This window comes from Otolemur garnettii, unplaced genomic scaffold, assembly GCF_000181295.1.
Source record: "Otolemur garnettii isolate 467f Iridium unplaced genomic scaffold, OtoGar3 scaffold00153, whole genome shotgun sequence".
Taxonomy (NCBI): Eukaryota; Metazoa; Chordata; class Mammalia; order Primates; family Galagidae; genus Otolemur; species Otolemur garnettii.
Genome location: NW_003852548.1, coordinates 3,081,761 through 3,099,992, shown reverse-complemented (window position 1 = coordinate 3,099,992; position 18,232 = coordinate 3,081,761). Strand labels below are relative to the sequence as shown.

At 40.4% G+C, this 18,232-nt stretch overlaps 1 protein-coding gene across 1 annotated transcript in view; it reads left to right on the top strand.

Annotated features, from left to right (window-relative positions):
• The window catches only part of PAGE1 (PAGE family member 1), a 23,593-nt gene that overhangs the window by 3,364 nt on the left and 1,997 nt on the right, over positions 1 to 18,232 (top strand). The window contains exon 2 of the mRNA XM_023519040.1: positions 2,836 to 2,961. Coding sequence (XP_023374808.1) covers positions 2,836 to 2,961 — 126 coding nt within the window. The remainder of the gene's footprint in view (positions 1 to 2,835; positions 2,962 to 18,232) is intronic.

Genomic DNA, 18,232 nt, shown 5'->3' with positions numbered 1-18,232 from the left:
GGCCCGGGCTGGATTCAGACCCACCACCTTAGGTGTATGTGGCTGGCGCCTTAGCCGCCTGAGCCACAGGCGCTGAGCTGAGTCACCAATTTTTAATAGCTTTTGCTACATTGGCTTCATATCTTTTTTCTCACTCCCTTCCTCCCATTCCTCCTTTATACACACAATAACACATACACTGATATTACATAATGATTAATGCCCAACTGTTTCAGGTAATGTTGTCCTTTATTCTAAGTATGTCAGTGTGCGTATATCCTAAGAACAAATAAAAAGTTATTCCCTTGGATAATCACTGTACTATGATCAAAGTCAGGAATTTTTTTTTTTTTTTTGAGACAGAGGCCTACTGTATCTATCACCCTAAGTAGAGTACTATGGCGCCATAGCTGACAACAGCCTGAAACTCGTGGGCTCAAGAGATCCTCTTGCCTCAGCCTCCTGAGTAGCTGGGACTACAGACATCTGCCACAGAGTTTCACTATGTTGTCCTCAGTAGAGTGCTGTTGTGTTATAGCTCACAGCAACCTCAAATTCTTGGGCTTAAGCAATTCTCTTGCCTCAGCCTCCCAAGTAGCTGGGGCTACAGGTGCCCGCCACAATGCCCTAGTTGTCATTGTTGCTAGCTGGCCCAGGCCTGGTTCAAACCCACCAGCCTGCGTGTATGTGGCTGGTGCTGTAACCACTGTGCTACGACGGGTGCTGAGCTGCCCAGCTAGTGTTTTAAAGATGGAGTCTTGCTTTTGCTTAGGCTGGTCTTGAACTGCTGAGCTCAGGTGATACACCCTCCTTGGCCTCCCAGTGTGCTAGGGATTATAGGCATGAGCCACCATGCCTGGCCAGGAGTTGTTTTTTTTTTTTTTTTTTTTTTAAGACGAGATCTCTCTCTGTTACCCTGGCTCGAGCCCACCTCCTGCCTCAGTCTCCTGAGTAGCTGGGACCTCAGGTGGGTGCCACCACACCTTGCTAAGTTTTTCTATTTTTAGTAGAGAAAAGGTCTTGGTCTTGGTTGGGCTTGTCTCAAACTCCTGACCTCAATTGATCCTCCTGCCTTAGCCTCCCAGAGTGGTAGGATTATAGGTGTGAGCCCCTGGGCCTGGCCAAAATTAGGAAATTTAACAATTAGAAAGCATAGTCATTTACTATACGGTCTATATTTAAATTTCTCCAGTTGTTTAGATAATTTCCTTTATAATTTTTTTTTTGATCCAGACTCCAGTCCAGGATGCATTACATGTAGTTGTCTATTTAGTCTCTTAATTTGGAATAGTTCCTTGATTTTTCTTTGTCATTCATGACAGTGGAATTTTTTTTTTTTGTTTTTGAGACATAGTCTTATTCTGTCACCATGAGTAGAGTACCATGACGTGATCATAGCTCACAGCAATCTCAGTTGCTTGGGCTTAAGAGCTACTCCTGCCTCAGCCTCTCAAGAAGCTGGGACTACAGGAGCCCTTTACAGCGCCCAGCTAATTTTTCTATTTTTAGTAGAGATGGGGTCTGTTTCTCAGGCTGGTCTCAAACTCAAGAGATCCACCCATCTGAGCTTCCCAGAGTGCTAGGATTATAGGCATGAATCACCATGGCTGGCTGACACTGGCATTTTTTTTTAGGAGGACCAACCAGTTTTATTTTATTTATTTATTTATTTATTTGAGACAGAGCCTCAAGCTGTCGCCCTGGGTGGAGTGCCATAGCATTACAGCTCATAGCAACCTCCAACTCCTGGGCTCAAGCAAGTCTACTGCCTCAGCCTCCCAAGTAGCTGGGACCACAGGTGCCCCCCACAACGCCAGGCTATTTTTTGATTGCAGCCGGCATTGTTGTTTGACGGGCCCAGGCTGGATTCGAACCCGCCACCTTAGGTGTATGTGGCTGGCGCCTTAGCCACTTGAGCCACAGGCACCAAGCCTATTTTATTTATTTTTATTTTTATTTAAAATTTTTTTTGAGACAGAGCCTTAAGCTGTTGCCCTGAATAGTGTCGTGGCATCACAGCTCCCAGCGTGTGAATCTAGTGGCCAGACCCCAGCCTTACATAACACCTCTAGCCTGCCCTCCCCTAAGAGGATAAATTTCCCTACCTCGCTCCCAACATTGCAACTGCTCTTTTTTTTTTTTTAACTTTTGAGACAGAGCCTCAAGCTGTCACCCTGGGTAAAGTGCCGTGTGCCGTGGCATCATAGCTCCCAGCTTCCTCCAACTCCTGGGCTTAAGTGATTCTCTTGCCTCAGCCTCCCAAGTAGCTGGGACTATAGGCGCCTGCCACAACACCCAACTATTTTTTGGTTGTAGTTGTCATTGTTGTTTGGCAGGCCCAGGCTGGATTCAAACCCGCCAGCTCTCGTGTATGTGGCTGGTGCCTTAGCCACTTGAACTATAGGTGCTGAGCCCAGACCAGTTTTATTCTTAAAAGATTTTTTCACTATGCATTTATTGGTGCTTGCTTAAGCCATTAGTATTAGCATACTTAGCATTCTAGGTGCTAGGAGTCTTAGTGCTAATGAGAGACAGGATTTTAGTCTGGAGTTGGAGAGACTTAAGCAGATAAGTCATTTAATGTGACAAGGACAATTACAGGTACAATAAGTTAAGTGCAAAGGGGGCAACAAAGTTGTCTGAAGGTAGTCTTGGGAAAGGAAGAGTAAGTAATATTTGGAAAACACTGCTTTCCGGTTTTCTGACAATAGACTCCTGAAATAGTGTTCTTGAGATTCTTATGCAATACCTTTATTACCATACTAGCCTGTGGCTTTAATGACATCGAGGGCATGAATACTGTTTATTCATATTTCATGTTTTATTGCTTAAATTGATAATATTTTTATTTGTAAGGGCCTGAGCCGCAACCTGCCATCCAGGAACTAGTTGAGCCCAAGACTGGGCATGAGCGTGGAGATGGTCCTGATGTCAAGGGAAAGCAGCCTCTGAGTCCCGAGCACATTAAACAACTGGAAGCAGGTAGGTAATTCATTAAGCATGTAAATTCTAGAGTGTCTTCTTCCACAATATTGTGTTTTTAGTGAAACAGAGGTAATATTACTACTATTTTAATAATAGAGTTTATGTATAAAGATTATTTGAAATGTAGTTAAGACCCCAAATGCCTGACTTATAGACTATCAGGGACAGAAATAAATTGAACAAAAGCCAGGTTGAATTATAAAGTATGAAAGCATATTATTATTTTTGAGTATAAGTCCTTGAACAAATAGCTAATAATTCTCAGATTTTTTATAAAGGTTTGCATTTAACAAATCCATAATACATTTGTAACATGTATCAGTTTGCATAAAATATGCTGAAGCACTAAAGTAAGTTCTAATATCAGCTTTTACATAATTTGTGAGAGAGTCTAGGTGAATCCCTTCTAAACCTGTCTTTTCTCTTAAAAAATAGTTAAAGTCAAATATTCTAAAATCATTTTCAGTTCTCAGTTTTTCATACTCTTGGTTTTGTTGAGTATAACATATAGGATACAGAGATCTTCTGTTTTGCATGATTGGTTTATCATAAATTATCAGATGCTGGCCCTAGTCACATTACAACATCTGAATTTGTAGATTCAGATGTAGATTTCAGCAGATTTCATTGCCACTAAGAAAATGAGAAAACACTCTGTTTTTTTTTGTTTGTTTGTTTGTTTTTGAGACAGAGTCTCAATTGTCCTGGGTAGAGTGCTATGGTGTCACAGCTCACAGCAACCTCAAACTCTTGGGCTTAAGTGATTTTCTTGCCTCAGCCTTCCAAGTAGCTGGGACTACATGCACCAGCCACAGTGCCTGGCTATTTTTTTCTTGCAGTTGTCATTGTTGTTTTAGCTGGCCCGGGCTGGATTTGAACCCACCAACCTTGGTGTATGTGGCCGGTGCTCTCTCCACTGAGCTACAGGTGCCACCAACTTTTTTTTTGAGACAGAGTCTCATGTTGTCATCCTCAGTAGAGTGCTGTGGCATCATAGCCCATAGCAACCTCAAATTCTTGGGTTCAAGTGATCCTCTTGCCTCAGCCTCCTAAGTAGCTGCTAATAGCCTGGCTGTTTTTAGAGATGGGGGTTTCACTCTAGCTGAGGCTGGTCTTGAACTCCTGAGTTCAGGCCATCCACCAGCCTCAGCTTCCCAGAGTTCTAGGATTATAGGCATGAACCACCTCACCCCTCCTGATGTTTGTTATTCTGTGTGGAAACCCGAATGCCTGTTATTCAGATCCTTTGTATTTCTTTAGTATTATCAGAATAAAGTTCTGTCTACTAAGTAATGTTTTCAACCATGTTTTGTTTTATAGGTGAAGGGCAACCATAGACTTAAAATGAAGACAAACTGAAGACAAACTGAAATGATGAATGCAGACTGTTCTTACATTGGAAATTTATTAAAACTATTTCAATAAAATTTCACAGTTTTTCCCAAAGAAGTCTTGCATCTTTTGTTACATTATTCCCAGGTATTTGATGCTTTGAAATATGTATATTTTTGGCTTGGCACCTGTGACTCAAGCGGCTAAGGTGCCAGCCACATACACCTGAGCTGGTGGGTTTGAATCCAGCCTGGGCCCGCCAAACAACAATGACGACTACAACCAAAATATAGCTGGGCGTTGTGGCAGGCGCCTGTGGTCCCAGCTACTTGGGAGGCGGAGGCAGGAGAATTGCTTGAGCCCAGGAGTTGGAGGTTGCTGTGAGCTGTGATGCTACGGCACTCTACCCAGGGTGACAGCTTGAGGCTCTGTCTCAAAAAACAGAAAAAGAAATATGTATATTTTTGAAATCTTAAATTCTGTTCGAGTTGGTATATAGAGACATTTTTATATATTGGTTTTCTATCCAGGTATCTTGCTAAATATACTTAATAAATCTAAAAGTTTGTTGCTATATCCTTTTCAATTTTTTTTTGTTCCTTTTTTTTTTTTTTTTGAGACAGAATCTCACTTTGTTGCCCTTGGTAGAGTGTCATGGTATCATAGCTCTCAGCAACCTCAAGCTCTTGGGCTCAAGTGATTCTCTTGCCTCAGCCTCCCAAGTAGCTGGGATTACAGGCATCTGCCACAACGCCTGGCTATTTTTAAAGATGAGGTCTTTGCTCTTGCTCAGGCTTGTCTGAACCTGTGAGCTCAGGCAGTCCACCTGCTTCTGCTTCCTGCCTGCTGGGATCACAGGTATGAGCCACAGAGCCTGGCCCAATTTTCTCTATTTTTCTTTTCAAATTTCAGCATATACAGACATATCTTTGAATAAGAACAATTTTGTTTCACCATTTTAAACACTTTTTTTTTTGAGAGAGAGTCTCACTATGTTGTCCTCAATAGAGTGATACGGCATCACAGCTCACAGCAACCTCCAACTCTTGGGCTTAAGGGATTCTCTTGCCTCAGCTTCCCAAGTAGCTGGGACTACAGGTGCCTGCTACAACCCCCATCTATTTTTTGTTGCATTTGTTATTGGTGTTTGGCTGGCCCAGGCCAGGTTCAAATCTGCCAGCCTCAGTGTATGTGGCTGGTGCCGTAACCACTGTGCTACGGGCACTGAGCCTAAACACTTTTATTTCAAAATATTAAGGGGGTATGAATGTTTTTGTTACATGGACACCTTTTATAATGTTTCATTTTAAACACCTTTCCATTTCTAATTAATGACTTAGAGCAGACCCACTGCAGTGTTGCCTAGAACTGGTGATAGTGGACATCCTTGATCAGAAAAGGGAAATTTTTTTTATATCTTCCTCATTTTTTATTACAGAAAATTTTAAACACACATGAAAGTAAAGAGAACAGTTCAATGAAACCACATACCCATAACACAGGTCTAAAACTCATCTGCTCAGGGTGACTGCTAAATCATCTATACTCCTCCTACCCACTTCTCACCACTGCCCCTCAATCCTAACCTCATATGTAAGTCATCTCAGCAAGACTGGGCAAAATTTTGAGTTAGCTCCTTTTTTTTTTGAGGGGGGAGTCAAGCCCAGGGCTGGGCTTGAACCCACCACCTCTGGCATATGGGGTCAGCATCCTACTCCTTTGAGCCACAGGCACTGAGTTAGCTTCTTAATTTCGACTTTATAAGTTTATGGCTTGGTCCTAAAGCACATGAGTCTTCCATACCCCAGCTAGGAACAGAGTCCACCTTTTTTTTTTTTTTAATTTATTGCTGGGGATTCATTGAGGGTACAAGAAACCAGGTTTCACTGATTGCATTTGTTAGGTAAAGTCCCTCTTACAATCATGTCCTGCCCCCAAAAGGTGTGGCACACACCAAGACCCCACCCCCTCCCTCCTTCCCTCTCTCTGCTATTCCCTTCCCCACCCCTCCCTCCTCTCTCTCTCTTCTCCCCTTCCTCTACCCCACCGTGTCATTAATTGTCCTCATGTCAAAATTGAGTACACAGGATTCATGCTTTTCTGTTCTTGTGATGCTTTACTAAGAATAATGTGTTCCACTTGCATCCATGTTAATACCAAGGCTGTAAAATGTCCATTTTTTTATTTTTATTTTTTTTGTTGAATGTAACCATGTACATTAATGCACTTCTGAGGTACAGTGTGGTGTTTTCACATACAATTTGAAACATTTCATCAAACTGGTTAACATAGCCTTCATGTCATTTACCTAGTTATTGTGCCAAAACGTTCATATTCTACTCTTAGAAAGGTTCACTTGTACCCTTGTAAGATAAACCTTAGAAGTGATCCCTCCAATCCTCCTCCCTCCACCCATTCCCCCCTCCCCTCTCCCTCCCCCCTCTCTGTATTCTTAGGCTGTTATTAGGTTATAGCTTTCATATAAAAGGTATAAATTAATTTCATAATAGCAGTGTGTACATTGAATACTTTTTCTTCCATTCTTGTGATACTTTGCTCAGAAGAACATTTTTTTAATGGCTGAATAGTATTCCATGGTATACATATACCACAGCTTGTTAATCCATTCCTGGGTTGGTGGGCATTTAGGCTGTTTCCACATTTTGGCAATTGTAAATTGAGCTGCAGTAAACAGTCTAGGGCAAGTGTCCTGATAATAAAAGGATTTTTTTCCTTCTGGGTAGATGCCCAGTAATGGGATTGCAGGATCAAATGGGAGGTCTAGCTTGAGTTCTCGGAGGGTTCTCCATACTTCCAAAAAGGGATTGTATTAGTTTGCAGTCCCACCAGCAGTATAAAAGTATTCCAGAAAAGGGAAATTTTTAAGGATGTTTACTTTTATTATGTAGATAAACTTCATCAGAGTAAAGTTGTTCCATTATATTCCTAGTTGGCTGGGGCCAGGTTTGAACCCACCACTCTCGGTATATGGGGCCAGTGCCCTACTCACTGAGCCTGGGTAGATACCTACTAATGGGGTTGCAGAATCAATTGGAAGGTCAACTTTTATTTCTTTGAGAATTCTCTATATTTTTTTTCCGTAGGGGTTATATTAGTTTGCAATCCCACCAGCAGTGCAAAAGTGTTCCCTTCTCTCTACATTCATGCCAGCATCTGCAGATTTGGGACTTTGTGATGTGGACGAATCTCTCTGGAGTTAGGTGATATCTCAGGATGGTTTTGATTTGCATTTCTCTGATGATTAGGGATCATGAACATTTTTTCACATGTTGGCCATTTGTCGTCTTTGGAGAAGTTTCTGTTCATGTCTCTTACCTAGTGACAGATGGGATAGTTTGCTCTTTTTCTATTCATTAATTTGAATTTTCTGTAGATTCTAGTTATCAACCCTTTGTTAGATTTGTTACATGCAAATATATTTTCACATTTTGAAGGTTATCTGTTTGTGTGTCTTTGTTATCTGTAATTATGTCCTTCCCTGTGCAGAAGATTTTTAGCTTAATTAAGTCCCATTTACTTATTTTTTGTTGCCATTGCCAATGGAGTCTTCCTCATAAAATCTTTCCCAAGCTGATACCATCTGGAGTTTTTCTCACACTTTCTTCTAGGATTTTTATCATTTTGTGTGTTAGATTTAAATCTTTTATCCATCATGAGTCAATTTTTGTAAATAATGAGAGCTGTGGGTCACGTTTCAGTCTTTTACATGTGGTTATCCAGTTCTCCCAGCACCATTTATTGAACACAGATTCTTTTCCTCACTGTATGCTCTTGTTTGGTTTATTGAAAAGCAGATGATAATAAGAAGCTGGTTTCATCCCTAGGTTTTATATTCTATTCCATAGATCTATGTCTCTATTTTTGTGCCAATATCATGCTACTTTGGTTACTGTGGACTTGTAGAATAACTTGAAGTCTGGCAGAGTGATGCCTCTGGCTTTGTTTTTATTCCTAGGTATAGTCTTGGCTATACTGTTTGTTTGTTTTTTTTTTCTGGTTCCATACAAAATGAAGAACTGTGTTTTCTAGTTCTTCAAAGTATGATGTTGGTATTTTAATGGGGATTTCTTTAAATCTGTTGATTGCTTTGGGTAGTATAGACATTTTGATAGTGTTAACTCTTCCCAGCCAAGAGCATGGTATATTCTTCCATTCATTAATGTCTCCTGCTATTTCTTTTTTTAGAGTTTCATAATTCTCTGTGTAGACATCTTTCACCTCCTTTGTTAGATATATTCCCAGGTATTTCATTTTCTTTGAAGCTACTGTGAAGGGTATTGTGTCCTTGATTTGCTTCTCAACTTGACTGTTATTGGTATATACAAAGGCTACTGATTTGTGGACATCAATTTTACACTCTGCAATGTTACTGTTTCTTGATCACTTCCAGAAGTCTTGCTGTTGAGTCTCTAGGGTTTTCTAAGCGTAAGATTATATCATTGACAAAGAGCGAGTTTAACCTCCTCTGACCCCATTTGAATGGCCTTAATATCCTTTTGCCCATGATATCCTTCTCATGGGTAGAACTTCCAGTATTATGCTGAATAGCAGTGGCAGTAGTACACATCCTTGTCTTGTTCTACTTCTAAGTGGGAATGTTGTCAGTTTTATTCCACTCAGTATGACACTGGCTGTGGGTTTGTCATAGATGGCTTCTATCAACTTAAGAAATGTGCCATGTATGCCTGATTTCTTAGGTGTTCTGATCAAAAAAGGATGCTGAATTTTTTCAAATGCTTTTTCTGCATCTATTGAGAGGATGATAAGGTCTTCGTTTTTGTTTATATTTATGCAGTAAATTAGATTTGTAGATTTGCATATGTTAAACCAGCCTTGCATCCTTGGGATAAAGCCAATCATGGATCATGATGTATATATTTTTTGATATATGGCCATATTTTATTTGCTAGGATTTTATTGAGTATTTTTGTATCAACATTCATTAGTGAGATTAGTCTGTTTTTTTTTCTTTCTGTTGGGTCTTTTCGTGGTTTTAGTATCAGGGTGATATTTGCTTTGTAGAACATGTTGGTGAGGGTTCCTTCTCAGTGTTTTAGAATAGGTTCTGCAGTATAGGTACAAGCTCTTTCAAGGTTTGATAGATTTCTGGTGGGAAGCTGTCTGGTCCAGGGCTTTTTGTTGTTGTTGTTGTTGTTGTTGGGAGCTTTTTAAATTTTTTTTTTCAATTTCAGTGCTTGATAGTGGTCTGTTGAAGAAATCTATTTCTTCCTAGTTAAGTCTAGGAAGTCTGTGTGATTCAAGGTATTGGAATTGGAATATGTCAAATTTCTGGGCATTGAGTTTTCTGTAGTAATCAGAGATGATCTTTGTGTCTCTATGGTATCTGTTATTTACCCTTTTTTGTTTCTGATAGAGGTTATTAAAGATCTTTTCTGTTTCTAGTTAATCTAGCCAAAAGTTTATCAATTTTGTTTATCTTTTTTTTTTCTTTTGAGACAGAGCCTCAAGCTGTCCCCCTGGGTAGAGTGCTGTGGCATCACAGCTCACAGCAACCTCCAACTCCTGGGCTCAAGTGAGTCTCCTGCCTCCACCTCCGAACTAGCTGGGACCACAGGTGCCCACCACAACACCCGGCCATGGTTGCAGCCATCATTGTTGTTTGGCAGGCCCAGGCTGGATTCGAACCCACCAACTTAGGTGTATGTGGCTAGCGCCTTAGCCACTTGAGCCACAGGTACCGAGCCTTGTTTATCTTTTCAAAGAACCAACTTTTTGTTTTAATTTTCTGAGTGATTCTTTTGTTCTCAATTTTATTTATTTCTGATTTAATTTTTGTTATTTCTTTTCTTCTGCTAGGTTTAGGATCGGATTGCTCTTTTTTTTCCAGTTCCTTGAAATGGTTAATTAGGTTGTTTATGTGTGCTCTTTCTGTTTTGTCAGATATGGGCAAAAAATGTAATGCAATAAATTTCCCTCTTTAGCAATCTTACTTCCCTGTTGTTGATGTGCATTCTTTCTGCTTGGTAGGTCTTGAGAGTAAAGAATCTCAGCTACTATTGAAGCATATGTACCACTGTCAACTCAGGTTGATAAAATGACTGCTCTAAACACATTAGTGTCACCTGTGCACATTCCTTATGGGATTCATGGGTCAAATGACATGTACATAAATAGATACAGATGCTCTGTGAGTCAATGACATCCCTAGGTTTATATAAATCATTTTTATATAACAGAGTCTCAAGTTGTTGCCCTGGGTAGGGTGCTGTGGTGTCATAGCTCATAGCAACCTCAAACTCTTGGGCTCAAGTGATCCTCTTGCCTCAGTTTTTTTAATTTTTAGTAGAGATGAGGTCTTGCTTTTGTTCAGTCTGGTCTTGAACTTGTGAGCTCAGGCTATCCACCTGCCTTGGCCTCCCAGAGTGCTAGGATTACTCTAGCCACTGCACCTGGCCTATAAATCATTTCTTAAAATTTAAAAATTAATAAATATGACATATTAAAATTTAAAAAATAGCTGCATCTATTGAAATGACCATAGAATTTTTTCCTTCCATTCTGTTAATGTGGTCAATTACATTGATAAGTTTCTACATTCAAACCAGCAATTTGGTCATGGGTAATATATGTCCCAATAGATTTTTAGGGATTCATTATGTATATCTTCATGAATTATATTATCTGTACTTTTATTTCATGTGCTCCTTTTGTTGGACTTTGATATCAAGATTACTCTAACTTCATAAAAATGATCTGGGAATTTAAAACCTTTTATTTTCTGAAACTGAAATCTCTGCAAGACTATAAGGAATGTAGAGTTAGGCTTTCTCATAATGAACTGTTTCTGGATTTCTCCACTCTTTTAGTTATGGACCCTATTTAAATGGCAGTGACAAAAGGGGTAGCTCCAATGGGAAGTCCCATCCCTTCAAACTTTGTAAGGTCCAGCTTCTCTGCAAGATGACTCTAACAATGTGGGCACCCTGAAAGCTACCTGCTTCTGTTTCTGTGCTGATGACTCTCTGCACCCAGAAAGTTAAATGTCAGTGGTTTATTAATTTTGCTAGATAGTTTTGATCTGTGCTATATGGCTGGGAATGGGTAGACTAAACCTAGAAATGAGTATAATTATGCCAATAGCTCCAATTATTGAGTCTTAAAATCTAATAACAGGGATTATCATAAAGAACATTTATTGGGTGTGTACTATCTCTTAGTTACCTCTTTGTGCTAGGTTCTGTGCATGTATGACTTCTAAATCCTCACAAAGATGAGGAGACAGAGTTTTAACAAAATCAACTGTGACTTCAATAAGTATCAGATTTGGGGATTCAGTGTTGAATGCAGAATAACTGGTAGTGTATATGATGACTTTATAGCTATAATTTGATTTTTTTTTGAGACAGGGTCTTATTCTTGTCACTCAGGCTGGAGTGCAGTGGTATGAATATAGCTCAATGTAATCTCAAACTACTAGAGTCAAGTGATCCTCTGGCCTCAGCCTCTAAAGTAGGTAGGACTGCAGTTACATGCCACCACGCTTGGGCTAATTTTTCTATTTTTATAGAGGAAAAAAAGACTACTGTCCAGGCTGGTCTTGAACTCCTAGCCTCAAGTGAACCACCTTGGCCTTCCAAAGTGTTGAGAAACTGTAATACTGAATATTTATCTATAACAAAAGATGATACAAGTCATGTTGAGCACCTCTTGTAATTGCAGAAGTCAAATGTGACTTGAGTATTACAAGTTTAATATAGTATTTCTTTTCTTAAAATGTGTATACATTTTTGGCACCCTCTGTATATACATATAAAATATTGTTTGACATAGAGGCTTTGTTCTTTCCTCGAAAGAAATGTATCCTAAAATGTGGTGCACAGAACTCACATGGATATAAGGTCCCCCAGTTCATCCCACTTTTGTTCTGACCAAGGAACGGGGTGCCTTGATCAATCTGTGACCCAACCAGCTCCATGTTTTACCCTGAGGGCTTGAATGCAATCTGGAGTCTTGAACATTCTCAGGGACTGCAATGGTGTTTAGGCTGTTCCTCAAAATACTAAAACTAGCTCTGGCCCAGAACAGATTCCTTAAACTCTCTCATAAAACTCCATAACCTTACACCTTTGGCATGCATAGCTAGCACATCCTTTGTTAGCTGTCTGTTGTGACAATGCTGCAGCGCACTCTGTAAGTAAGTTCTCCTAATAAATGCTTTGGATTGCCCTGGTGTTTAATGGTTCTGTGAGATCCCAAGCAGCCCCATCTGTAGATGATTTGGGGCCCTCCTTTATGATAACTCTGCTTCCACTTTTGGGGCATCTCTAGCCTTAGGTTTTGGCTGGACAAAACAGTGTCCCAGATGAAATTTCTGATATAGAAAATATTTTTTAAGATTCTCCCATAATCATATGGTTATTTTTAATGTGTTACAAAAATTACAATGAATAATAAAGCCATTTTCAACAGTTTGTGGGGAGACAGTTAAGAACTTGGGTCACAAACTGCATGGAAAATGCCACAACAACCCCTGCAAACATAGCTATCCTTCCAAGTTAGTCAGAGATGGGCAAAGCAGCCACAGATCTTTTTCTTTTCTTCTACATAATCCTCTGTTGGTTTTACAGTAAACATATCTCTCACTCAGAAGCCACTCCAGCTGCCTGGTATCAGACTTCTATCCCTATTGCTATAGACCAATGGTTTTCAACCTGTGGGTTGTGACGCCTTTAGGGGTCGAAGGACCCTTTCACAGGAGTCACCTAAATGCATCTTGCATATCAGATATTTACATTATTATTCATATCAGTAGCAAAATTACAGTTATGAAGTAGCAACGAAAATAATTTTATGGTTGGGGGTCACCACAACACGAGGAACTGTATTAAAGGGTTGGGGCATTAGGAAGGTTGAGAACCACTGCTATAGACAGTGACAGCAGGCTACATATTTGAGCCCTCATTTGCATCCTCACATTCCCCAAAACAGTTCTGAAAAAATATTGCTAAGAATCTATCCTGCTGGGGGAATAGCAGAAAATTAAAAATAGCAATTATTTTCCTCTCTTACAAAGACTTAAAAATATTTCCTGGCTCGGCGCCTGTGGCTCAAGCGGCTAAGGCGCCAGCCACATACACCTAAGGTGGCGTGTTCAACAGTGATGGCTGCAACCAAAAAATGGCCAGGTGTTGTGGCAGGAGGCTGAGGCAGGAGACTCGCTTGAGCCCAGGAGTTGGAGGTTGCTGTGAGCATGATGCCATGGCACTCTACCCAGGGGGATAGCTTGAGGCTCTGTCTCAAAAAAAAAAAAATATTTCCTGATCCCAAAGGACTAAAAATCTGTAGTACAAGTAAAAAGAGGCTAAATGCAGTTTAGCCTGCCAGTTTTCCCTGAATACATGAGAGATCCCTTGGTTGTTAAGGTGGCTGAAAGGATTAGAACCTGCATAGAGAACAGGGAAGGGAACCAGGGGAACTTGGTGAAGCATAATTACTCAGGTTCTGCCTTCACTGTCTGCATAATAGGTTATGACATGAACTGGCCATGGGTTTCCATCCTGGCTCCAATATATACCTTGAGATGGTGGGAAAGGTAATACATCCTTTGAGTCTGTTTCCCCATTTCTAAAGTAGAAATTATAATATTTACACTGAATGATTGTTATGAAGAGAGAATAAGTGAGATACCAATACTGACGTAAAGTGTTTGCTGCGGGGGATAGCATGTTTTAGTGGGGCAAACAAACACATAAACAGAAGAGCAGTTGAAGTGCAAAGGAGGAACACAGAGAAAGGGCACACAAACAGCCCCCCAGCAGTGAATGGGGTAGTCAAGAAGCATGAGCAAAATGAGGAGAGAAGCCTCTTGAGAGTAAAAGAGATCTATTGGACTTTCTGTATATACTGACCACTGGTTTCACGATACTAGATTCTGTTGATACAAAGCTGAATGGTATCTACGCCTCACACCTAAGAACTAAACCAGATTGGAGGTGATTATTCAAAAAGTATTTACTGAAGGTTTAGCCTGTTCATCAGTTTCTCTCTATATGGGGAAACTTCAGTGAATTAGCCAATGCAGTGCCTGAGAACTGATTTGAGAAAGTAGCAAGATGTCCAAGATTTGTTATAAATATAAAAATTGGGAATACACAGGTATTAGAAACTTTCTGGACAAAAGATTGGGTAAAGGGCACAAGCCCTCTGTGACAAAGATCTCTAAGACAGCCCTCAGTCTTGATCTTTCAGGGGTCCTCAAACTTTTTAAACAGGGGGCCAGTTCACTGTCCCTCAGATCGTTGGAGGGCTGGACTGCAGGCCCCGGGACGAGTCGGCTGCTAAGCAGGACAGGCAGTGGCAGCAAAAACACCTGACAGGCCAGATAAATGTCCTAGGCGGGCTGCATGTGGCCTTCGGGCTGTAGTTTGAGGACTCCTGTTCTAGATTCATGGAACTCAGATGCTGTTATACTCACTGTTTATTAAAGTGAAAGTATACAGATTAGAATCAGAAGAGGGAGAAGGCACATGGGGTGAAGTTCAAGAGAGATGAGGTGCAGGATTCCAGGTGTCCCTTCCCGGTGGAGTCACATGGGGCCATGCTTATATATTTTCCAAGCAATGGTGTTATAGCCCATGTCAAGTGTTACCACCCAGGGAAACTCATCTGAGCCTTAGTGTTCAGGGATTTTCCTATGAGTCACATAGGCGTGCAAAGCTTGTGTGGCTGACCTCAGCTACTGAGACCCTAGCCCACTGGAGAGAAAACAGACATTCACGACAAAGCACACTGTTAGAACAAAGTTATCTGGCTCCACTGGCATAGCCTGGCCCAAGGTCTGAAGCAGAAAAAATGCTCTTGTCAGGCAGAATATTCCAAGGACTCAGAAATTATCTCCAAGGAGCCAACCAAGGGCCAGGCCTGCTGTGTTAATCCTTTCTTGCACAACCCCCTCTAAGGGAACAGAAGTTTGCAAAGCCTGTGATCTCTCATTTATAATATATCATTTCCAGTAACTAATAGCTACACTTGATTAAGTGAGGAGCATGTGCCATCATCTCTCAAAATCAAAACAAAACAAAAACAAACCCAAATCTAACAACTAAAACTTATCAGAGAATCACCAGCTGAGAATTAGGATCCATACTCTGAGGGCTAGGCAGGCTTTGAGGATCTAGGAATAATTCACGCAGGATAAGAGTTCTCAAAGAACTCATCAAGGCAGAAGGATTGCTTGAGGTCAGAAGTTCAAGACCAGCCTCAGCAACACAACAAGACCCTGTCTCTACAAAAAAGAAAAAAAAATGTAGTTGGGCAAGGTGGCATATGCCTGTAGTACCAGCTATTTGGGAGGTTGAGTTAGGAGAATCACTTGAGCCCAGGGGCTTGATGTCACAGTGAGTTATACGATCATGCCATTACACTCTAGCCTGGGTGACAGAGTGAGACCCTGTCCCTCAAATAAAATAAAAAGGAATTCAGAGTCTAAGGAACAGAGACCATCTAATCCAGAAGATAGTGATGGAAAAAATAAGATGAGAGTCATGACAAGGGTGAGCCAGGGAACTCTCAGAACAGAGAGGGGTAACCAGGTGGTCAAGAATCGCTTTTCCCAGCTCGGCGCCTATAGCTCAACCGGCTAAGGTGCCAGCCACGTACACCTAAGGTGGCGTGTTCGAATCCCCAGCCCGGACCCGCCAAACAACAATGACAGCTGCAACCAAAAAAAAAATAGCCGGGTGTTGTGGCGGGCGCCTGTGGTCCCAGCTACTTGGGAGGCGGAGGCAAGAGACTCACTTGAGCCCAGGAGTTGGAGGTTGCTGTGAGCTGTAATGCCTCGGCACTCTACCCAGGGGGACAGCTTGAGGCTCTGTCTCAAAAAAAAAAAAAAAAAAAAAAGAATCGCTTTTCCCAAGGGATGATGTGAGTATTCCAGGTACTGCTTCAATGTAAATAACTTTTAATCTCTCTGTTCATCATTTCCATTTTTATTAAAAATAAAAATCTCATTGCTCAATTATTTTCATTTTAATAGATGAGGTAAGTGAGAAAAAGAGAAGGTAAGTATCGTATTCCTAGTCCCTGGTGCCACCAGTTTTCAACTTAAGATTCTGGGAACACTTAAGAGTCTGTGTACTTTTCACGACAACCATTATTTTTGCTCTTAATAATGTCTTCTGTTTTAATTCACATTTACCATAAATATTTTTCCTTGCTCTGCTTGCCCCATAAATTCCCTTTCTTTAATTTATCTGGAATTTGCATTTTTACAGATTTATTGCCAAACTGACAACATATTTTTTTCAGTGGTCGTGCCATTTCGTACTCCCACCAGTAGTGTATGGGATTGCGTTGTTTCACGTCTTCATGAATACTTGATATAGTCAGCTCCTTTAATTTAGGTCATTCTAATAGACGTGTTCGTGGTATGTACTTCGGGTTTTAATTTGCATTTCAACACTTTGAGCATATATTCTTGTGCTCAGTTTTCAATGATAAATGCGGTCTTACAATTAAGTTCGCGAACTTGCTACTATGCACTTTATGTTGGCAGTACTGGACAAGAAACTCAGGTTTCATAAGGTTTCATAACCTTGGTGTATAAGTGTCTCACAGCTGTGTTTGTGTCGACATATTGGTGGTGTCTTGCTGAGTGGTGTTCATTATTTTGTGTGCCATTGTGAGAATGTTGGAACTTGAAGTAAAGCAATGAATAAACATTAAACTTCTTGTTAAACTTGGCAGGAGTGGAAGTGAAATCAGGGACACTGTAGTCCAAGTTTATGGGGATAATGCCATGAAGAAAATGGTAGACAAATGGATTAAATGTTTTTCTAAGGGGAGAGAAAGTGATGTGAGGAAGAGAGGTCAGGGCAGCCAGTTATGAGCAGAACTGATGAAAATATTGCAAAAATTTGTTGAATTGCATCAAAATCATCAGCTGACTGTGAGAAGCATAGTAGACCAAGTAAACACAGATAGAGAAACAAGAAAATCTTGGTATGAGATAAGTGTGTGCAAAAATTGTCTTGAAGGCACTCACCGATGAACAACAGCAAGGAGAGTTGAAGTTTGCCATGACCTTTTGGAGAGGCAAGTTTTGGGTCATGTTATCGTAACTGCTGATGAAACATGGGTGTACCAATATGACCCTGAAATAAAATGTCAAAATGCACAATGGAAGTGACCCAATTCTCCATGACTAAAAATGTTCCATCAGTCCAAATCAAGAATCAAAATGATGTTGTTAACCTTTTGTCATATCAGAGGTATTAGTCATTATGAATTTGTACCAACCGGACAGTTAACCCAGTTTACTATTTGGAAGTGCTAAAGTTAGGCAAAAATGACCTGAAGTTTTTTCCAACAACTCATGGCTCCTGCATCATGATAATGCACCAGTTCACATGGCACTATCTGTGAGGAAGCTTTTAGCCAGTAAACAAATAACTGTATTGGCACACCTTCCACACTCACCTGATCTGGCCCTGAATGACTTTTTTCTTTAATCTAAGACAAAGGAAATCTTGAAAGGAAGACATTCTGATGACAGTCAGTACATCAAGGGTAATACAACAATAGCTCTGATGGCCATTCCAGAAAAAGAATTCCAAAATTGCTCTGAAGGTGAAGTAGGTACTGGTGTCAGGGCATAGCTTCCCAAGGGGAGTACTCCAAAGGTGAGCATAGAGATATTCAGCAATGAGGTATGCAGCACTTTTTCTAGGGTGAGTTCACAAATTTAATTGTCAGAGTTCTTATATTCTTGTCTGTTTAGATTTCCTGAACATATTTTATTGTTTTTTTGTCTTCTTATTTTTTAAGGTTTTACTATTTATTTTTATCTTTTATTGGTATCTGAAATTTTACAGTAATCTTCCTTTATTCTTCTGGGTTGGATTCTCAGATCCTTTTTTTTTTTTTTTTTAGAGACAGAGTCTCACTTTGTTGCCCT